The 23,698-nt window shown below is 39.4% G+C and overlaps 2 protein-coding genes across 2 annotated transcripts in view; one reads left to right on the top strand and one right to left on the bottom strand.

Annotated features, from left to right (window-relative positions):
• Positions 1 to 2,627: 2,627 nt before the first annotated feature.
• On the bottom strand, positions 2,628 to 22,489 carry nhlrc2 (NHL repeat containing 2). Its single transcript, XM_023426052.2, has 12 exons — positions 22,317 to 22,489; positions 19,926 to 20,078; positions 16,567 to 16,616; positions 15,188 to 15,593; positions 13,960 to 14,081; positions 13,725 to 13,854; positions 11,315 to 11,408; positions 10,729 to 10,960; positions 8,267 to 8,389; positions 7,825 to 8,034; positions 7,333 to 7,546; positions 2,628 to 5,041 (listed from the first exon to the last, which is right to left on the bottom strand). Exons 1-12 carry the CDS (start codon positions 22,477 to 22,479, stop codon positions 4,779 to 4,781), a joined length of 2,160 nt encoding a protein of 719 aa, XP_023281820.1. The 5' UTR covers positions 22,480 to 22,489; the 3' UTR covers positions 2,628 to 4,778.
• dclre1a (DNA cross-link repair 1A (PSO2 homolog, S. cerevisiae)) overlaps positions 22,482 to 23,698 on the top strand; it is a 13,349-nt gene continuing 12,132 nt past the window's right edge. Inside the window, exon 1 of the mRNA XM_023426042.2 lies at positions 22,482 to 23,457. Within this exon, the coding sequence (XP_023281810.1) occupies positions 23,025 to 23,457 (433 nt within the window). The 5' untranslated portion in view covers positions 22,482 to 23,024. The remainder of the gene's footprint in view (positions 23,458 to 23,698) is intronic.

Genomic DNA, 23,698 nt, shown 5'->3' with positions numbered 1-23,698 from the left:
GAAGTGACCCTTTAGGATGTTGACCAAATTTCATTTTTAAAAAAGAAACAATGTCCTCAAACTCTTCAGAAAGCTTTTGAACTTTGCTGGTGTCTCTTTAAAGGCTACATTTATAGCGTTTACACTTTTTTGTGGTAATTCAACTTTCCATATTTTTTGGTGCAGTTGATCCCTCACTTTCACATGAATAAGCTGACCAAAGTGCTCTTGACCACTGAGCAGCAGCTACCTCCCACATATCCATCATGCAGGATTTCTATGCTGGAATAAAGGGAAGTATAGCAGGTTCAACTTGACCTAGCAGCTTGACCTTAAAGTGCCAACACCGACACGGGTCAAAGGTCAAAGTTGATTCTGAAGCGGTGTCTTGGGCTTGAGCCTCTCAGCGGAGGAGGGAATGACGGTGAGCAGCAAAAGGAGACAAACTGGTATGATGTGTTCAGGTGACACATAACTAATTTTCAGTTAGCATTCCTCCTTGCGCTGTCACACGGACTAAAAATATGGAAATAATATATTTAACTTAACAGTGACATGATCTTAATGGAGCCCACTCAGCCAGAGTGACGAGACAATAAATGTTTTTGCAACTAAAAGCGTGCAAAAAAAAAACAAAACTGTGACTTTCTCCCTCACTAAACCTTCTTATGGTTTTCATCTTTCAGCCAAACAACCCCGCCAAAATCATTTCATAACTTCAGTCACAATTAAACCAGTCATCTTGAATGAGCAATTAATTTAGAGAGGTCGCTAACAATTAACCAGTGTCAGCTTCATGCATCATATGAGTGTCATAAGAGGCGCAGGATTTACAAGCCCTCGAGAAAGCTTTTAAAAGCCTTTTTTTGTGCTGCTGAAAGGAGCTGTGTGCTTGTGGAGACTCTTATCTAATCACTCAGATTCAAAAATCCTCTTGGCTTACTTGAGGGATTTGCCTACTTTTAAATTAATATTTGGTTGAACATGTTATATCACCATATAGGCCGTCACATAGCAGCCAAAGGAAGTTGTGCCACTGCCCAGCTCCCGGTGACACCACCTGACTTGTGATTGTGAAAAAACTTTCAGTATTTTATGACTGTAAATGTGTTGGTATACTTCCTGTGTTGATGTATGTGCGTACATGTGTGTGTGTGTATGCGTAGCCCCCAGCAGCCAGAATCACATGGGGGTTAATGATGCTGTCAGGGCGACGGCGAGGGAAGTGGCCGAGGGGGGGATGAACGGATAAGGCAGAAGGCAGCGGTACAAAAGTGGAGGGAGAGAGGTGGTGGAGGAGAAGGGAGAGCGAGTCATATCTCCTCTTCTGCTCTGTCCTTCCTCTTCATTATGATTTTTTTTTTTTTTTTTTTTTAAAGTAAGTATCTCATTCGTTGCCACATTCATCCTCTCATACATAATGATAAACATTTTTCATGTGTTTAATAATGTTTCAAAATTTATCCACATGATAACTTAACCTGGACTCCTCACAGTCGAAGGGCTTTAATGATGAGTTTGAAATATGTTGTGCTATAATTTATGACCGCACTGATATGGGATGTAAATCTTTATAGTGACTTCCTTGATTGTCAATGGCTGATCCTGTTCTACATGATAGTGTAGCCTCTGTGTTTCTCCGGGTCATTCTGCTGTGTCTAATGGCATTTACATAACCTCATCTGTTATTCTTTATAGTTATATTTGGACACTAAAAATATATTTGTGTTATCTTTTTTAGACTTCCATATTTGCGGTATATATATATATATATATATATATATATATATATATATATACACACAACATGGGGATTGTAGTTTATCTTTAAGGCAATCACATATAACCATCCTGTTAGCTCCAACAAATGCACAGTTTAACTCCTGTTTAAGTAACATCCGCTTAAAACCAACTGCTTTGGAAAATAATCACATATAACAGCTTTTTTATATAAATAAAACTGTATATTTGTTACATGTTTTTAAAGATGCGTGTCTTCAGTAGACAGGACTGGATTTGGGGCCGAGTGTCACAGACAGGGTGAAGTGAAGTCAGGCAGCATTGAGAGATGGACTATAACACAATGCTGGTTTTGGTCTTTTCAAGGGAAAAATATAGGGCAGCACCAGCTTTATCTTTTAGGTGTATTGTACCATAAAATAAGTGTATTGTCCTTTATCATCAAAGGTGCGTTGACAGATCCGTGATGCCACCTCCTAGTGTGTGACTATTTGTGTGTTTTTGTGTTTTACTGTGATATTTTACATGCTGCTTGGGCCAAATCTTAAACTATTGTTTGCAATTGAGACATTTACACTATTTCTTGGCCCGAGAGTGAGACAAATGGGAGGGATTTACTGCATGTTGTGAACAGGAAGTCTGTCATCTGAGGTCAGCTCACACATAACCTGGCTCTGTAACAGATTTATGAGGGAGCAAGCTCATTAGTGAAGCTTTTGATAATATCTCACATAGCGGAGCTTTAGTCTTTCAATTTATTAATGCATTAATTGTAGTTCTGCGAAGTGACCTGAATCATAAAGGCTGGAAATATGTAAAGAGGAATATGAGATTGATGAGAAGAATTTTAAAGAAAAGCTCTTTGTGTGAAACCCCACCTTCTTCTCACTGCAGACATACAAACCAGAATATATAAAATGTTTTATTAGTTTTTTTTCTTGCTTTGCTGAATCTTTAAAGTGCAGCATTTAAAAGAAGATGGATTAACTAGGTACCCTTGAAGACAAAAGCATGCCAATATGTGCCTGAAAAGGCGTTACAGTAAGAAGAAAACAAGTGAGAGCTAGAAAACACAATCAGGAACTTAATGCCCACCGGCCGCCACTCAAGCTCATTACTGCTCATTAAAAAAGATGCCAGAGGGAGCACAGAGCAGAGAAGACACACTGGCAAGACATTTGCTGTTCATTGGAAAAAGAAAAAGAAAAAAAAATGTGGGAATAAAACACAAATATGTTGTTATTGCTTCTGATACAGTCAAAGTGTCATCGGTCCACACCATTCATACAGTAACGCCGCGTTTCCAAGGCACTTGGGCCAAGCGATCCAAACCAAATAAAAACAGTCTGACAAGCACAATTACGTTATAAGACATGATGACAGCGATGATCATCAAAACACTCTCCGGCCCAGTTCTGACGACAGCTCATAACTTTGAAAACCAATAAGGGAAAATGACAATAACAACTTCCATATTATCATATAATATTACACAACAAAATACACAACGTATTACAGTGTCTCATCATTAGAGAATCTATTTCATATTATGTTCCCTTTGTAGAGGAGTGATGATGCTTGATAGAGAGATTTTAATAAGACTTTCTTAATACAATATCCCTCCGTGCGCATAGCAAGCAGTAGTCATTCGCCGTTATCAGTTCAAGAGGTCGGTTATCAAAAGGCACAGGCACTTTATTCATCACTTACACAACAGCTACATTTTATGATCTGAATCAAAAGGGCTCCTTGTGTCCTGAATAAACATAATGAATGTTGAGTGAATGAATGTTCAGCCATACAGAGAGCGCATACACAGAACAAAGCTTTAAGCTATGAGTGCAACCTTTAAGAGACTATGAACTCTGTAAACAACATAAGGGTACTCATACTCATATGTAGACAAATATTTATGAAAGATTGATTGAGGCGCCTGAAGCCACCGTTAAAGATGGGTGGCTGTAAACTAAAGAAACCGCACACATAAACACTGAAATATATTATTAAAAAAAAAAGCATGAAGTAAAGATGTGAATTAATACTCTGTTGCTGGACATCTTTAATATATTAATGATAATAAAAAATGCGAGTCTCTGCATAGATAAATGGCCGTAACTCGTTATTAGCATTCAAAAGAAATGCTTGGGCGAGCAAAGGCAGAACAAAACGTCTTTCTCCAACTCTGAATCAAATATCAGCTCCAATAAAATGTCTCTCTCTCTTTTTTTTTTCTTTTTTTTTATTCCTACTATATAATTACTCCTGGGACTGAAAGAAAAAAAGGTCTTTAACAATTCTTGAGAGAAATGGTTTCAAACACAAACAGAAAGCTTCCAATAATTTTTTTTGTGTCTTTGAAATTCACATCTGCTGGTTCAGGTGAAAACGTGAGGCTAATCGGAGGCTTCGGCTTTTACTTTTAATATCTGAAAGAGCTTTAAATCCTCCAGAGTGTTAAAAGACAGAAACCCTGGGTATTGGTCTGTCCATCACTGACACCATCATCACCAGCTGCCAGTTAGATCATCATAATTTCTTAGTTTCTCATTAAATCTGCAGAGTTGCTTTTATTTTCAGTGTACATTTAGTACAAGAAAGTGTCTTTGAGGTGAACTTTTTCATCTATAAAACAGCAATTTCTAAAGGAGACAGTTTTCTTACATTTAGCTGGTACAACCTGTCCTTGGGACTTTGTATATATATATATTACTATATAGATCTTTAGGCTGCTGCTGTGTTTGCTGTACCACCTTTATAAGATGCCTGTGGATGTATCTGTTTGCATTCCTATCAATAAATGTCACGCATGGTCAAGGACATTACAGCACTGATGCATTATGTTCTGTAGAGACGGCTTCTGAGTAGTTTGAAATGAAATTCTACTGAAAATCAGGTTTGTGTGAAATGCATTTTTGTCAAAAGTTGACAGCCCCTTCAGAAACAATCTGTTTTCTTTCCTTCTTCCAGAACTATGAACAAGAGACCCGAAGTTAAACTGACATCGCAACAGCACAAAGTGTGAATTCTTAGGCTGTTTTGACAAAGACGAGTAAGCGGTTTCAGAAGGCATGAGTCAGCGCCACAGTGATCTCTTTCCCACCTTGATTGGCACTTATTTGAAGAGGCTGAGTGAAGGCAGCTGCTCTCATCGTACAGGTGTTACCTGCTTTCGTACAGTAGTACACCCATACCCCCAAAGTGAGGCTCGGATTGCTGTTTGGTTCCTTCACAACAGCTGGAAGTTTGGTTGAGATGGAGAGGGGCTTCGACAGATCCAAAATGTCACCGGTAACCACCTTATTGTCAAGCAGCCACTCGTTACCTGTGAAAAACAGGAAATAGAAAAAAAAAATCAATAGTCTGAATTACTCTGGTTAATACAGAAACAAGTAAATGCCTTGCCTGGACACCAACGGTAAATAATACTAATATTCTTGCAAGGAGGTGATTCACAAAAAGCAAGAACCAGTTCATTCACAGCCTTCCAAAAGACTGTTTGTATGAAAATGTCTGGCTGACATCTAAATTTATTGTTGAGCGCAACAATGTGCACCCTGTGAACTTGACTGGCTCGAGCCTGAGCAATGCACAGAACTGCTAAATGGAGTCCGCTAATATATTACCACAAAACCACGTAACCTCACTGAATCAGATGAAGTAAGAGCGAGGACATGAATTTTCTGAAACAAAGGAGATATTTTTAGAAACAAATACTCATCTAAAGAGACGTGAGCACTGAAAGATAAATCAAAGTGGAAAAGAAATGGCTCGAGCTTCAACTGTGAGAAAATATTATTATGCCAGGGAGACCGTCAAATCCATGCCAGTGGTGATTAATGAAGCTGGTGCCTAACGTGAAATCCCAGGGAAGCCATTTCTAAAAAAGCCACTAAAAAACAATTTAGATCTGGCGTGCACTTCTAACTTGATCCATTAAAATTCCTGCCTCTGCACTGATCTGATCGGCATAAGTCTAGACTGGGTATAATCGGACAGCGGAGGATCACGTAACATAGCCTGGTAGCTAATTATGTGAACCAAGGCATGTCGTCTTATCGAACGTTCTAAAAATAGCCTGCTGGTATCGCTGACTGCATGCTGCATCGCTCAGAATGATGGAAACACTTTTGTTCCAAACCTAATGAACAGACCATCAACCATCACTAACATGATATCTCAAATCACTTCACACTTGATCCTAGGGTCAGACTACTGCTGATTACAAACTGAGAACACTGGAGAAAGCCTTCCTATAGTATGTAGCAGTAAAAATCATATATTAAAATCTTGCATGCCATGTATAAGGTCACTGGTGCTTTAAAAGAGACGCTGAATTATGTGTTTTTCCATCCCTCAACAGAGAACTAAAAATCTCAGGTGTGGGCCGGCAGAGTGAGGATCTGCTTGTTGTACAGTGAGAAGGACATGAAGGTTAAGCATCATTCACTTCCATTTTTTTTGACAGAATCATGGATCACAGACCTAAATAAAGCATAGTAGGAGAGGTTGAGTGGCTCACATCCAGAATAGGGTCATTATAAACATAGAGAACAAGCTTGGGTCGCAACTCTGACTCCCTCACAGGTTCACAGGGAGAAATAATTTCAACAAAGCAGACAATTAAAACCTTTTTTTCTTTTTTGGAGGGAAAATTAGTGAAAATAATAGCGATATGGTTTAAACATGCCTTGCTTAGCATGAGTTTTGGCAACTGCAGAGACAAATGCATTTCCACAAGAGTGGCCAACTTCTGAAGTGTGGAAACGGGATTTGTCTGTTACTTCCTCGACTGTCCTCTTACTTAAATCCCCTCCACTTTTCTTCAATAAACTTTTTCCAGCAGGTATTTGTCAAATACTGCTGTCTTTTCAGAATGAACTGTTAACAAAGCCGTCCTCGGGAACAGTGACTGTCCAATCATTGCCTAGCAACCCAGAGAAGCACAGCAGCTCTGTCTAGCTCTGGGTTTGTCCACATGTTGAAGTGATGTGCATGGGGGCTGTAGCAAAAGTGATTCTTTTTTTCCTTTTTTTTTACCTAACATAAGCTACAAAAATTAGCATGTCTGCCTATCTTATACATTTTCCGTTGTCATACTGTTCTGTCGGTAATACTAGAGCTAAGCTTTGCATTGCAACATAAAAACAATGGTCTCCTTTATTTCCATGCCTTCTGCACGGATAGCCTCAATGTTTTAGCATGATGTCATGTACGTAGCCATAACGCAGAGTTCTTGTCTCAAAATGAGTTAGCTGTTAGTTTTCAACCAACTCGTGGAGCTAATGATTTATAACTAGCTAACTTAGCTAGCTACAATAGAATATGCCGAGACGCTTATTTTAGCCAGTAAAATTAGCAGTCAGCGGCTTGATTTCCCTCGTATGAAATCAAAGACATGTTATTTAAAAAAAACAATTACCAATGATTACCAATTGCCAATGAGATCAGTTTAAACGGAAAACGACAACGGGAAATGTAGCAGTAACAGCGTGAGGCGTAGCTGACACTCGCGATGCCTTTCACGTGTATGAAGTCAAATGTACCTCTAGGATGAACCTGAACAAAAACGTTTTCAAACGTAACATTTGCAACAATGACTGAACTTTGTCTCACCCTCAGCTGACAGAGCCCAGCAGCTGGGAGCTTCTTCAGTGAGTTTGCTTCCTTCTGGAAGGGACAGTGTGAGTGACAGGATGAGAGTCTGGCCCGCAGACGCTGCTACTGGTGGCATTGCTTTCCTGACAGCTGATTTAGGCAGCGTGGGGGCTTTGGCAGGAGCCGAAGGCTTTGTGGGTACTGAGTCTGTGCAGTCCATGGATATAGGGAACTGGAGAGGAGAGAAATGTGGGTGTTTACATTAAAGAGGAGCAAGGAGAAAGCTGTTGAGACTTACAGTGTCCTTTCTTTGTAACCTTTTATTCAAACTCTTCTAGTACAAGAAGAGTTTCAGGGCAGATTAATTACACACACGTGGACAAAATGTTAAGTGGCCTACTTTCTCAAGGTTGGAAGCAAGATTTTCTCACACACACACACACACACACACACACACACACACACACACACACACACACACACACACACACACACACACACAGGTCTAACCAGTGAGACAGTCTTGGAGTCGAGGTCCAGCATTTTCACTTGGTGGTTGTTGGTATCTGCCACATAAAGAAGCTTCCCGTTGTCGCCGACACAGATCCCTCCAGGTTCGTTGAAGCAGGATTTGTTAAATTCAGGACCCAGACTATCTCCAGCCTCTCCTGTCCCTGCTAATGTGCTACACTGCTTTGTCTTTGGATCCACCACCTTGATCTGAATCACACAGGCAAATAGACACCATCAAACAAAAAAACAAAACCAAGGTTATTAAATAAAAAAGAAAAAGGTCAAGCCCTTTATGTTCCCTGTATGGTATAAGATCAAAAGGAGAGACAAGCTTTGTGTAGCCACTCATCGACTTAAAGGAACCTGTTATGACGACAGAAGTATCAATTGTGAGCACAATACAGCTTTGAACAACAGCCTTGTGACATGCAACACTTACCTTGTGGTTGTAGGAGTCAGCCACATAGAGCAGGCTTTGTTCAGGAGCCCAGGAAACACCGAGAGGATGCTGCAGCTTGGCGTCCACCCCTTTCCCGTCTAAATCCCCGAAAGCAAAGAGGTTCTGGTTCAAAGAGGATAAAACGTTCAGATGAGATCAAATGAAAGATATAAAAACATACAAAAGCCCGAGCTGCAACTTGTGACCCATGTTTAAGCTCAACGTGGGTCAAAGTACAGGACAACCAATCTAAACTTGTGAACCGCCTATAACCAAACTTAAGACATGTTCATATTTGAAAAGAAAGGGAGTAATTTTACCAAGATAAAGGACTTTCATTTTAAAATACATGATGAAGCCTTTTCTATACACTATAAACGATGAGTTTCTATGAGAGGAATACTTGGAATGAAAACATGAAAGCAAAGTTGGCTTCATTATCTTGGGGGTTTCTGAATAATTCATACAAGAACAGTTACAAGAAATATTAGGCCACATTTGTAAGAAACACCAGGAAGAAGACAATATCTTTAAATTGCCATAGCTACTGTGACAAAAATAGTTGGATGAGTCATTCTTTTGCAGAAAAGTAAAATAATGATAAATGTCATTAAAATATCACAAAGGGGAACATTTTCAAATTATGTGAAAGAAATTGTTTTTAAAAGGTGATTCCTCATAGAAATTTTTTTTTTCTGCAAATGATAATAAGCGAGTGAAAACAGATTTTTAGTGCAACAGATTGTTTCAGGCTAACCTGATCCCAAACAGACAAATTACAATTACAGCCAATCAACAACCAGTTGGTGAGAACTTGGGCTGAATTGAAATAAATAGCTTTTCACGCTGTATCACTAAAATCAATAAACAAAAGTCTCATGATTCTCTGCGGCCCACTCCCTCTCCACAGTTGCTGCATTCACTCGACAATGGCGGCTACAATAGAAACTAATCTTTGGGAAAAAATCTGTTTCTGCATCAGTGGAGTTTGTTCCAAACACCAGTGGGTTTTACATGCGCTCAGGTGTTCACCTTCACTGCAGGAGTGTGCCCTCTGTTCCTGACTGTGACGCAGCAGAAATGTAAAATCTCTCTATAGTTCAATGGAAGCGCTCAAACTAAGGCTGAAGAAGGGAAAGGAAAAAAATGCTTTTGGTGGAACTATGGGAAACACAGATGCCTTCTGTTCCTGATTTTCTCACTTTGAGATTTTACTTTGAAAAATACAGGCATTTTAAAATGCATATAGGCTTTAAACAAAAAAACTGTGATGAGAAAAAATAAATCAAAGGGCTTACAGGAATAGCTTGACATTTTGGGAAATAGGCTCATTTGCTTTCTTGTCAAATGTTAGATGAAGAGATCAAAACAACTCTCATGAGTGTTGGTGGAATATGAAGCTGTAGCCAGCGGCCAGGTAGCTTAACTCGGCAAAAAAGACTCGAAGCAGGGGGAAACAGCTAGCCTGCCGCTGTCAAAGGGTAGCAACATCCGCCTACCAGAACCTCTAAAGCTCACTAATCAACACGTTACATCTTGTTTGTTGAGTCCGTCCTACAACCGAGGTGCAACTACAAAAATTTGTCGAGTGTGCGAATGTAGTACCGTTAAAAGTTCAGACATCAGATGCGCATTAACTCGTAAAAGCTTTAATCCCGTTTAAGGTTTAATGTTTCATTGTCTCAATTAAATGGCTAAAATGTCTACAGGCAGTAGACCATAGAGCATATTAATGTTTTTTGCTGGCTCACCGCCATGTTGAATAAACTGTATATGACTCGCTAGTTAATTACTCTCTATTCTCATGGGTGACTACAAGCTTTAGAGCTCTCGGGACTTTCCAAAAATACACCAAAGTAGCAGGAATAAAACCCCAGCATAGCGGCTGTGCGGACATGAAAGTACTACCAAAAATTGTTTTTCAGACTTTGCATCAGCAACAAACAAGGGAGGCTGTGTTTATTTATGGCATATTTCTTTTTAAATCAATATTTTCTATCTATAGAGAAATGGCCTCGAAAACTTGTCATGTCCAAGAGTCTGAAGTAGTGTGCGATTGTTTTCTGTGTCTGGAAATTGAAGGTTTTTCAAATCTGCTTTGGGAACGGACTTTTAATTTCCTCCAACTTCTGTTCAAACTACTGTTCATTGTATTGCCTTTACTATTAATAAAAACAACACTAAAATGGACAAAAAAATAACCCCACATTTACTAAGGATGAGAGAATTTATGAACCCACTTAAATTAAACAAAGATGGAAGCTCACTTAAAGCCACATGGGATCCCCCTTTGCTCTGTGGCTGTTTTTTTCAAAAGTAATTTTTATAAACCACTTGACCATCCTAATGTAAAGAAATGAATTAAAAGGTATGTAGTAAAAAAAAAAAAAAAAAAATCCATCCATAGAGTAATAAATTCATCCATCACCTAGACACCTATCCATCAACTGTTGTACACCCACCATTGGATCTCTCTCTCCGCCGACCAGCAGTTTGACGCCTCCATCCTTCAGTGCGAGCGTGCGGATGGTGCTGCTCTCACTATCGGCCACGTACAGGCATCTCCACGGCTCCTCCGGGGCTAAAGCCAGACCTGAAGGCTGAGCAAAGCCGGCCTTGTGTGGGTAGGCGTTGTTTCGGTTCTCCTCGTTGCCGCTGCCTGCCCATCGCACGCATGTCCCCGCCTTGGACTCACTGTTTATGTTGTTGAATAGAAGATAAAAGACAAAACACTGCAAATGCATTGCTGCACATGTAGAGTTCAAATTGGTGGGGAATCTTTTCATTCTTCATAGACATGGCTTCTTTGATGATGCAAAACTTAGATTATTTCTCAAGTTGGAGATCCCCTCGGCTGGAAATTTATGTTTGTGGTTAACCTGGACATATTATTACATCATTTCATTGATTTCCTGTGATAGGGCCAGCCACACATATATAAAACAAGTTATGTGGGTGAGTGGGAAGATTTCTTCATTTGCTCTTCATTCTTTTTATGCTTGGCTTTTCTTGCCAGGTGGCCATGGTGGTCATGTATCAGTCTCTCACCTCCCTTTGGGCAGAGTCCCATCTTCTAGGAACAAAGCCCAGATCTGGTGGGTCCCTGCCATGGCTATCCACAGCACGTTATCTTTAACGCCACCTACACATGCAAATGAAATGCACATATGTAAGCGCACACACACACACAAGAAAAACCACACTGTGAGTTTAGAACCAGGAAGTGTGCGTCGGCCTCAATCATCCAGGAGTTACTAATATGATTTTCTTATAACCGAAATAAAAAATTCATTAATTCATTCATAATTCACAGATGCAGCTATACAGGTTTAAATGACAGCACCCTGTCTGACAAAGCACACATGCCACCTCAGACGCACGCAGCTCGAGACAACACTGCCATCATAATGGACACACAACCCTCACAGACACGCAGCTTCTCAGTTGTATTTTTAATGCAGCGCATAGCTCTGCCCTTCTTGATCACATCTGGGCGACTGTCAGGAACATTTGACATCTGCGGCACCGGACTCACCAACAGCAGCGATGACACTGTAGCACTTTAGAGTTCAAAAGGTGCAGCCTCCTTGTGATTTGGTCAATTTAATTATTCATACCCATGTTGAATAAATCATGAATATGCAATGAATGTTTGCATGTACTCTCAAAGGACAATGTTAGTGGGGTTAAAGGTCTGATGCCACATCCTCAGACCATGTGGTGACGTTCCAAAGCAGCAGGTTGTGTCATCCGTCAGCCTGTGCAGGAAATGTAACCTAAGACTGATTACCTCTTGCTTCCAGGCTGGGTACAACTACTAAATAATGGTGCTAATGGCAAAAAAAAAACAAAAAAAAAATGACCACATGACTGTGATCAATCAAACTCCAAAATGTAAACAGGACCTGCTGATGAGTACAGTGCTCGCTACAGGCAGATAAACAACCCAGTCCAACCGCCATCTTTTGTTTGCTCTAAGTTGGTACAGAATGTCACAAAGACAGTACGACACATGCTTAAAGTTTACTTCACATACAACCGCCAGCTCTTGCAACATCTCCGGCTTGAAGAGGCACTTAACCACCTAAAAGTAAACAATGTTAACCTGATGCATCATAGCTGTAAGAAAAACAGATGACAATAATCTATATAATATATATATATATAATAATGTTTTCTGAAATCCTTTATCACTGTAAGTAATATATATTGACATAATACATTTTGAACAAATAACTAACTCACTTAAAATGGCTTGTTTTAAGGGGAACGCAGAGAAATTAATACAATTCAATATTTACAAATGATACCAGGCCTACCTGGAGAGCAAAACAATTCTGCCAAATGAAGCAACAATAGACAGAACCGATTGAAAGGTGTATATATGAGTGTGTCTGAGGGATCTGCCGGTATGGCATCTCTGTACATGACTACAATTCTTTGTTGACTGATTTTAAGTCTGCAGTCTGAATGCTCACTGATAACGAGGCTTGATGGCAACACAAGACATTTGTATCATTTGGAGATAAAAGGTCTGAGAGATTTAAAAGATACGGTTTAAAAAAGCTTTCGACTTAGATTAAAAAATAAAAAAAAATCACTGTGTGACAAATATTAAAAAAAGATCAATAATAAAGGAACTCTGAATGCCCAAGGCAAAATAATAAAAGCAAGGTGTTAAGGGGGACTGAGGTGAGCTTGAAGCAGAGGTCTTAGATTACTTTGTGAGAATATGAAAGACCTCATCAGAAAGTTGAGGTAGATGAGGAATTTGCTAAAGAGGCTTATTGAGTACCCCCCATAAATTAGATCCCAGTTTTAGAAAGTATCTTCCAATATCATAATTACCCCTTCAATTGTCTATCCACCTCTGTGGATCCCTGATATCTATTCTATTCACGATCATGTTCAGGAAGACTGTCTGAAAAGTGAACAACTCAGACGTTAATGGCTACTTGCTTCCAATCTGTCCTGTAAAATCGCTTATGAAGGGCTGCTTTTTAAAAGTAGCTTGTTTTCTATTGCAGCTCAGGACGTCCACTTTAAGCAGAAGTGTTTTGAAGGTGAATCATTTAAAGGTTAGAAGCTACATAATTTGTGTATGTGATGCCATTTTGTTTTGTTCAAGAACATTTTGATGTGTAGTATCTGTGTGTGTGTATATTTTTCTCTAATTGCACTAAATGTGCAAGGTGGAAACAATGTCTCTGAAGTTGTGATCCCACCAGAACTCACACCACAATCTCTTCAAGGGGGGTGAAATGTGCCTCTTCCTGTTTTCTTTCCACCACTGTCACCTCAATCTGCCTGAACTCAGCGAGACCCAACAACAGCCAAGCAATCTGACAGAGGGGAGGGGTTAGGTTTGGGGTTAGGCGGTGAGGCGCAAAGGGGGAAAGACAATAAAATGTTGTTAAATGTTGCCCTTCGAGTTCCGGGTTTGGGCCACGAAACTCACCGGCGGTGCCGAGAGTCACATCCCAAGGAGAGCTGATTGGCTGCTGAGGTCCCATGGCCCCACCCTCTTTGTCTGTGCCTTGAACTCCTATGCCAGCTAGAGTGCTGACTCTTCCCTCTAAAAGGTCAATCTAACACCAAGACACGCAAACACAAACAGACAGTCATAAATGTAAAGACATTCACTGAGAGAAACAGATATGCAGATATTTTAAAGAGACAGTGGTGGATTCTACCTTTCGGACCAGGTGGTTTTCTGTGTCAGCCACGTATACCGTGTCTCCTTTTATGGCCACACCCTGAGGGGAGTTAAAGGAAGCCTCAGACAGGTCGCCGTCGTGCCTCCCACTTTCAGGTCCTGCGACAGATGTGACGAAACCATGGACATTAAGATGGTGCCATTTGGATTACATTACCTTCCTTATAGAATTTCCACCTTTTGAAAACTTTTGCCAAGAAAAGCATAATGCCAGCACACGATGGATACCTTGTATCTCCAATGACAAATTGACAGTGTTTATGTCTCTCTCTAAATTTTCTCTGTCATCATCTCTGCTGGGCTGCCATAAATGAGTTTTGGGGGGAAATTAGTCTTCAGACTTGACATGTTGAGTTATTTAACATTTGTTTTCTATGCAACTAAACATCTGTGGTACCCAGCGAATGAACTAAGTCTTTAATAGTGAAAGGAAGAAACAGGTGCTTTAATTGTTCTCACATTCTATTTGAGAAATTACTTTATCTTTCAGTTGACACAAGAGTTGAATTTTATCTTCCCTGCTTAAACTTTTACTAGAAAAAAAAAAAAAAAAAAAAAAAGAGTTGATGGATGACTTTTACTTATACAAAGGATATGTACAGGCGTACTTGCCCATTTACAACTGGAGCACAGGTGATCTTTCATTTCTATAAATGGATCAATGATCAATTACTTAAATTTATGACTGTGGTTCATCTAATATAATGTGCTTATACTGTATGTAACAAATTTGTTAAATGGAAGACATAACCTTCTGATCCAAATTTCTTATGCCCATATAAATAATATGTATGTATAAGGATGAGATCAGCCCACAAAAATATAACAAATCCTTTTTTTTCTCCCTCATTTTGTCCACACTTAGGTCAGTGCCAAGTTCCCAGAGTGTACCAGTCCCTGCTGCTGCCAACCTCTCTGCTGGTCTGGGGACAACACAGACAACCATGTGGCTCCTCTGAGGGTTGTTGAGGCATGTGAGTAATCTAAATATATCAATATTGCTGAAATTTGTGTTGTGTAAGTTGTACGAATTCTTATTATTTACAAAGCAAGAACAACATTTCATTTTTATCCACAACTCATTTAAATTAGAACATTATCACAAAGATTAATGTCCCTTCTTTCAAAATAGCATAGGGCGGAGGTGTGAGGATTTAATGCCAACCTCAAGAGACTGTATCTCTATCCTGTATCCCACTTCTTACCTCCTATGACATGCGACAGCTGACCGGTAGAGGACACCACCAGAATCCGGTGGTGCCCAGTATCTGCTATGGCCAGTGTTTTCTTGCTGTTGTCTATGGCCACCTTCCCAGGAAAAGACAGGATGCTGGGTGGCAGGGAGTCTCTGTACAGCTTGATCCCCACCGAGTGAGGCTTCAGCAGGCCCTGCTCCCTGTAGTGACGGAGGGCGCTGTCAGTAAAAAGCATCATCCTGTCATGGTGGCCTTCGCCCACCAGGGAGAAGAGAAGGTTGCCACGTGGTCCGAGCAGGACCAGCGTGGGCCAGCAGGACACCTCCAGTTCATGCCAGAGGCGCGCCTCGCCGTCGTTGACCACTGGGTGGCAGATGTCGTAGCGGAGAACAGCGCTGCGAACATTGGCGAGGACCTTTGAAGGGTTGGGGGAAAAACAAAGAGGACCAGTGAAGTATTCATTAATAAATTGTGTTTATAATTAATCAATCAATCAATCAATCAATCAATCAATCAATGTGACAAAGAGGTTCTCCATTATTAAATCCATAAAATGTGAGAAAACAGTAATTCTAAAATCATAATATTGACATTTTTGCTTGATAATTGTAATAAATGATTAATCGATGACCATATTAGTTGGAGTTTCCTTTTTCTGTTCATCTACTTATCAATTATTAAACACATCATTTCAACAACTTACAGTTTAGCCTAAATCATCATGTTTTGAATGAACGTCTGAGCCTTAAAATGAAGCCAATCAACACACTCATATTCTGTGTAAGAATGTGGAATTTCTTTTATAAGACGAAGGAATGCATGTTCCTCTGTCTTCAGAGCTAGTCTGTGGGAATGGGAACTCTGAGAACTGCACAGAAGCAAGGATATAATCTGTTACCATTTCATCATGACAGAGAATACCTACAGTTATTCTGGAGCACAAAAATAAAATAAAATACTCAAATGATGTTTATCTTAAATAAATAGAATCAGATCTTAGATGGAAATGTTCCCTTAAAGTCTTTTTGTCCATCTTTTTTCCAGTTTTGAAGTACAAGCAGGGGAAGTAGTGTGTGTGTCAGGTTTTTTCTGACGTCATGTGTTACTGTGTGCAAAAAAAAAAAAAAAAGGGCAGGCTGACAGTGCTTTCTGAAGATCTTAAACATGTTTTCTGGTCTTAAACAAAAAAATTGACAACTACTATCTGAGCTGCCAAAATCAGATTCTCATGCTGGTATACCAGTGTAACATTACAGATTAATACTGCGTGGGGAGAAAGTGGTTCGGGTTGATTGTCTTGCATCAGATTCAAATTTACCAGTGTTCCCAGAATGACCAGAAAAGCGTCCTCAAAGGTAAAATAATGATGAGCAATAAAAACCACTTACCTTTTCATTTGGGAATTTGGCAGAGTGTACACCAACAATAACCAGTCCGTCTGAGAAACAGATTGAATAGATAGAGAGACAGAAAAAAAAAAATCAGAACAGCCAAACATAACAAAACAGTAAGTGGTTTGAATTAACATTGCTCAGAATGAAAAATGCCTTTTTTTTTTTTTTTTTTTTTTTAAATAATTTTCAGGACATGATTTTGCTTATTGAGCTTTATTCCTTCACAAAAACACCCAGTTTCAGTGGCGGTAATGAAAGACAGAAATGGTTCAAACATCTAGTTGTCCCCACGAATATCTCTGTAAAATCTTCTCTCTAAATCACGTTGTCAACAACTTGCATAAGCCTGATCAATAACAAGTTAACACAAGACACAAGCACCACACGCAAGCACGCACGCACACACGCACACACACACACACACACACACACACACACACACACACACACACACACACACACACACACACACACACACACACACACACACACACACACACACACACACACACACACACGGATGCAGCAGCTGTTTAAGATGCTTGGGTGAAGTGAGGGAAACATGTGATTTGCAACTGAAAACCTTTTAAATATCTTCCTTAGATAAATGCCCTTCAAACATAATATCACATAGCTCTCAGTGAGGTTCCTGGAAATATTTCAGTGCCTCGAAGCTTTAAATGATTATCTCGGTTATTTCTCAGTAGTCATCAAAGTCCACTAACACTATGCTTATTGTACAGACAATGAGAGCGACTGGTTCTCATTTCATTAGTGTTATGTAACTGACTGGCCTAAATCTGTGGAAAATACATGTTTCTGATGCCTTTTTGGAACAGACCCTTTTGTGGTGCTAACACTCTGACAGTACTGGCCTTACAGAGCAGATACCTTGATAAGTTTCCTTCCTGTTTCCCCATCAGTGTGGGACTCTCTGTTGAAACAGTCACGTTTGCACCCATGTCATTCCTTCATTAAAAAAAACTTGACAATACTTAAAAAAAAAAAAAAAAAAGAAGCCCAGGTGGAGCTACAGAAATGTCACAGCTAACTTGTCATTCAGACAATACTTTATTCACATGGAACCAAGCTTGACGGCTGATAAAGGGATTTCTAGAGAATATAATTTATATAATATATAAATGTTTTTATTTTTATCACTTCCATTTAGAATTTGCTTATTGTAGCTGTTAACCTTTTAACAAACACTTTCACTGTGAGCCATATAGAAAAATGCACTATTCTTTTTATTGGTAAACAATGAAAGCTCACAACAACTGCTTTGAAAGTAAAGACACACTTTAATTTATAAGGTTTCTGTTGTACACTCTGTATGCATTTTACTCGATTGAGAGTCAAGACAGAGTATTCTTTATAAAAAGGACAACAATGTGCTTTTTTTTTTTTTTTAAATCTACCAATATATATGTTATTTGTTCATATTCCAAACAGTGGATTGAGGCACAGTCTGAAACTAGTACAGAAACTACAATCATTAAAAATAGAAATTAAAATTGGACCCCTGACCACTAAGACCTTGAAATGAGAAAAACTCATAAAAATGCATAATTTAGAGAAACAGTTGTAAATCTGTTTATTTTCTATAATTAAGATGCATACATTAACTCGAATTTAGTTTGTCTTGACTTTGTCACAGAAAACAGGAAAAGCTTATATTTTAATTTAGATTTCATAATGCCTTTTTTGGCTCATAACATCACATGCTATTTCAGTTGGCTATAAAGCAAATAAAAGCCCTCAGTCCTCCATAAATGGACCCCACAGGACACTTCCTCAACAGAAGTAAAAGCACACAATTCCAAACCTTCAAACCCAACACGGCCTGCAGTGAATTTCGTCATCCATGGCCTCTGCCAAGCAGTATAGTACCAGGACAGATTGTAGTGACGATGGGTGGGTGGCGGGGTGGACTGTGGGAGTGACTGGACAGGGTGGCTCCCACACCTCACTGGCCAGAGCAGCAAACAGAATGTACCCATAGCAGTGCCAAAGATAAGGCAAGTATGATAATGTGCGGTGGCACTGCAGTGTGTGTGTTCTGGGTCCCGCCTGGCTAACAACTGAATTTCAAGCTTCCTCAGATGATCCCTTGAAGGATCCAGCAGGATGCCAGAGTCATTCGGATGTGACTGTGCTTTTACATGGAGTGGCAATACAGAGAAGCGTACAGTGAGCTGCAGCAGGGTACAATTATGGGGCCAACGTACTCACTGACACTGCAGCTTGGAAATATTTTTAGTCACTGTCTCTTCACAGCTGAGATAAGAGCCTTCATACTCATAGAACAGAAGAGGACAAGTTGATGTATGACACTTTTTCTGCCCCAGTGAACTTACACTTTCCCATGATGCAGCACTACACATAATAAGGTACTAATGGATTTGTGTTCCCTCAGTAAGGCCTGCCAGGCTTCTGCCTCTCGCAAGGCCCAGTGTACCTTCAGACTGACTTCAATGAATATATTTAAAAAATGCAGTCTGGCAGAGGCATCTTTCTACATTTAATAATTTAGCAGGGGAGGAATATCACTTCATTCAGACCTTATACAAGTCATTATTTTGTTTTACCTACTTTATGTGCTTTATTTTTGATTTCCCATCCATTCAATACGCTGGGAAACGAAATGGTAACTCACCAGAGGAAGATACTTTTTTTTTTTAATTGGCTCACATTTAACTACTGGACAGGAACCAATCATTTCTTCGTTTACAGACACCGGGCACAGTTTCTCATAATTAAACAGAGTCTGCAAGCTCTACTATGAGACGCAAAATGTGTTGTAACTTAATTTCAATCTGACACAGTCTTTCAGAGATCAAAGCCAATCCACTGACATGGGAGTGGGGTGGGGGGGTATTTGAAATTCACAATGGGGAGGATTAAAATTCACACGACAGTTTAATTTTACCCAGATTTCGCAGCTATCTGGTGAAATTACAATACATACAGTATGCACTAAATGAATTAAGCTCGTGCAAAATGTTTCCAACTAAATAAATAAAAGGACATACATGAGGTACGCCAATTTAACTAATTAAATCATTGACACATGATTCATTATAAGATTTGCGTCTGCATAATTTTGACTGTTTGGTGATGTGAAGTCTTTGAGAAGGACAGTTAGGATTGTTCTACTGTTCCAAATCATACAGGTTTATTATGGTGTAAAACTGAATATTTCCTCACAACTCACATACTTCTCTGTGTTAATTAAATTAAATTAGAAATGGTGAGACTTGGCATTGTTAGCCTTCCTACATGGAGTCTCTCAACTCCCTCAGGATCAGCCATGGTGGCTGCTGATTTACAAGATAAACTCCTGAAGTCCATACCTTTAACAGAGTGTTTCTTCTCGAGCTGGTGCAGATCAGGCAGGATGTGCATGCAGTTGATGCAGCAGTAAGTGAAAAAGTCCAACAGCACCACTTTGCCAGCCAGCTCCTTGTTCAAAGACAGAGGCCCCTCCGTGTTCAGCCATTCCAAGCCTGGAGCGAATCACAGAATGGAAAATGACGCTGTCATCTTATTAATTATGTTTAGTCACGGTGTAGGCAGACGCTTTACGGTGCCCATCACGGTCCTAGGAGGGTAATGGTAGTAGTCACAAAATACCTAAGGGTTATATCTGTCTCAAGCCTTACACAGCATTCATGTCACATGGGGAAAAAAAGTTGGACCACTTGATTGATCAAAGCATTGACTTTGAAATACTCACAGCTTTAGAAGTGTTATGAAGCTATCAAATACCACAAAATAAATTACAGCTCGTGTCTGATAAGTTTTTTCACTCTTCCCTCACATGCACTCTGAATCTTACATTGCCTGTTTGAAACTCTTTGTGTAACTTGTGCGGTTGGTGCTTTGCAATGCCTCCTTTGAAAAATGATTCTTAATCTCAGTAGCACTTGACCTGGTTAAACTAAGGTTAAATAACAGAGTTGAAGAGTTATCTCTCTTATTTCCATCTTTAAGAATGATGCAAGCACAGACTGAGTAGGAGAAAGAAGTAGCTCTCTTGATTTCAAAGTCCCAAGATTTTATCTGTTGGAAGAGAGCGATTGCACCTGGTGCACAGTGCCTAGTGCATGTACTATGTGCAATTGTTTTACTCACAACCCCTTTCTTATTCTTCTTCAACTGGGCTGTTATTAGTTTGATTCCAATGTGAAAAGGAAATTATGGCACTAAGGAAAATTTATATATTGCATATCTTCAAAGGTATCGAAAGAGAAGTAACTAGGTCAATTTAAGGAAATCCTGAAATGCATGGGTTAAGAACACGGTTATAGTGACAAAAAGCAAACTGTAGTAACAGCTATGAATGCCTTTTGACCATTTTGCTGCTCTGGAAATTATAAAATTTTCAACACACACTGTAATCAAGGTAAGCAACACCTTTTTGCTGCTGTGCCCTGTTGGCCGTCAGGTAACCTCAGGTTGAGCCAAGGAAGATCCTGAAATTTGTCACCCTAAAGTACTCTACATATAAAAAACAAATGTTTTAGACCAGTGTTCACTTTGCAGTTTCATAGGAGGACCAGGTTATTGTCCAATAAAACCCTGTTTATTAGGCTGTTTGGTGTACTACTGTAGATCCCCATCTACTGGTGTGTCGAGATACTGCCAACATGCTGCATCCCGAACTATAGATCCAACCTGTCAGAATCATCTGGTCAATAAACCTCTAATTGACACCAGAATCTTGTACCTAACTGTTACTGAGAATAATTTGACATCAATATAATGTTTTTCTAATTTTTCATTAATTTGGTGTAGTTATAGCAGCTATATTATTGATCTAGTTCTTATGCTGTTGATGCTATTTTTTTTTTATGTAATGGCAAACATGCTACCATAATCTGTAGTGTAAACACTACATAGTCGGTGGTTTTAATTTAGTCAAATATTTTGTAATGATAATAAATGAGAGACAAAAACTGGGGCAAAGTTTTTCCCGGAAAACCTGGGCACTGCTATCTAAGGCTGTATTACATTGAAACATTTTTATGTACTGCAAGTTAAATTTTTCACCACCTCTTATACATTTAACTCCTTATTTATGAAGACATAATGGTTGTACAATGGAGTATGTCGCACAGCCCTGAGTAAGAAAAATATAATAAATATAAAGTCTGTGTTCTCATGCATTATATAGATTGGTAGATTATTAATTATGCAACATAATACTGATTGTAACACAAAACTGTAGTTCTTCATTTCGTCTGAAATCAGTATTTGCTGCCAATGCTGGAAGATGTAACGAGACGGTTAACTTTAGTAAAAGTACCAATACCACAGTTTAGAAATACTACTATTACAACTAAAAGCACTGCATTTAAAATCTTACTTAAGTAAAAGCACATTACTGATATCAGCAAAAGGTAGAAAAGTAAAAGTACTTTGATTAATTATTATTTAAAAGATTGTTAACATTGATGCATCAATGTATAAGGAGGGTTTTGCAGTTGTTGCTGGTTGAGTTCAGGCTAGTTTTAACTAGTCCAGCGATTCCCAATTGAGGGGTCGGACCCCTCCCAAAGGGTCCCAAAATAAGTCAGAGGGGTCATGTGTGATTGATGGGAGAGAAAGGGTTAGGGTTGGGAAACCAAAGAACCGGCACCGAGAGTCATGTCATGACATGCCTTGATAGCAAACTCAACTCGAACAGCTGCTATGCAGTGAGACACAGTGCTAAGCGAGATAGAGCTAAAACATGGCCTAACCTGTCTGGAAATCAGGTATCTTCAGGTCGTCTCTCTCGTCTAGTACTTTCAAATACTGAAGCACCAAATTTTCTTTCTCCTGCGGCGTCGTGGCGTCATCTAGGGCGACATCCAGCTGACTTTGGATAGGAAATAAAGTAGAGAGGCTGCACCGGGACGCCATGTTTCCAACAACACCCACCCTGTTAGGTAAATCCACGACGTAGATTCATGCGACTAAAAATATTCATAAATATAATTCACTAGAAAGATTTTTCTGAATTTTAAATCATTGACATAAAAAAGGCTATGACTAAAAGCCTTTTTGATTGTCCCTGCATTTAATTAACGCTAATATGAAAGTCAATTTTGCAAGATCTGTGGAAAGTGCTGCTTTGTTTCTGTAGCTGTTTTTACTAGATTCATTGTTGCACTGTGGCGGTAAGTGCTCGAGCTGCTAACCTGATGCTAACATGCTTTTACCGGAGCACACAGTGTGTATAGAAGAAAAATAGCTCCATATTGTAATTATTAATTATGAAAAACTATTTCAGCATCGCCATTTATACTGGCAACATCACGGAATCTACCAGTAGTCATTATTCTACTGTAAAGTTTATTATATCGGCAACCGCGGGATGTTATTAAACAGCAACTCTTGTGTAATATCTGGGGTTTTGAAGAGGTCGTTGGGTAACATAAGGGACGTTACGCTTTCTTGTCCTCCAAATGTCACAAAAGGACGACTCTGAAAATGACATCTGGGAGTATAAACCTCTTGAGAAGAAAAAGAAAAAGAGACAGAAACCACCGCCTGCAGTTACAACTGTCACTAAAAGAAGATGTACTTTAAGAAAAACCTCCAAGAGAGACACTGTTTTCTCAGACAAGGCACCTGAAGGGACTGAAAAAGTCAAGACAGCTGAAAGTGGAGATTTTAGTACTGGTGTTCATGTAGACGGACATGGCAGCTCAGAGACACATACTGTACCCTCAAAGTTGTCTCCTGCTCATGAGACAACCCAAACAGATAGTGCTGCAGAGGGACCGTCCTCTGGAGACTTTTGTCCTATGTGTCAGATGCCCTTTTCCATCTTGGTCGTACAGACTCAGAGATGGCATGTTGCTGAGTGTCTTGACACCGCCAGGGACAAATGCAAAGGTACAGAGATCCTCATATACTTCATATAACTGTAGAGTAATACTCTTGATACCTATTAAATAAAAGCTCTTTCACAGTATCTGATTAGCATAACATATGACAACCACTTCAGAAACCCCCTCATCAAATTGTTTATATGTTTGTATTTATGGTCTTCTTTTAAATACACCTGTTATTCTGCATTCAGGTGCACACATATCTTTATCAGTGGAGGATATGATAAAAGATTTTTATTATTTTA

Source organism: Seriola lalandi, unplaced genomic scaffold (genome assembly GCF_002814215.2).
Source record: "Seriola lalandi dorsalis isolate HSWRI2012SDOR001 ecotype SW California unplaced genomic scaffold, Sedor1 jcf7180002054801, whole genome shotgun sequence".
Lineage (NCBI taxonomy): Eukaryota > Metazoa > Chordata > Actinopteri > Carangiformes > Carangidae > Seriola > Seriola lalandi.
The sequence above is the reverse complement of the archived record's forward strand: the minus strand, read 5'-3'. Positions and strand labels throughout refer to the sequence as shown.

What these genes read in the sequence shown, in the direction of transcription:
- nhlrc2 (XM_023426052.2), bottom strand. Translation starts at nt 22,479, where the DNA reads ATGGCGTCCCGGTGCAGCCTCTCTACTTTATTTCCTATCCAAAGTCAG. An exon ending in GCTGTCGCATGTCATAGGAG is followed by an intron (nt 14,082 to 15,187) that starts GTAAGAAGTGGG and finishes CATCTGTCGCAG; the next exon opens with GACCTGAAAGTGGGAGGCAC. An exon ending in CTGGGCTCTGTCAGCTGAGG is followed by an intron (nt 5,042 to 7,332) that starts GTGAGACAAAGT and finishes TGTTTTTCACAG; the next exon opens with GTAACGAGTGGCTGCTTGAC.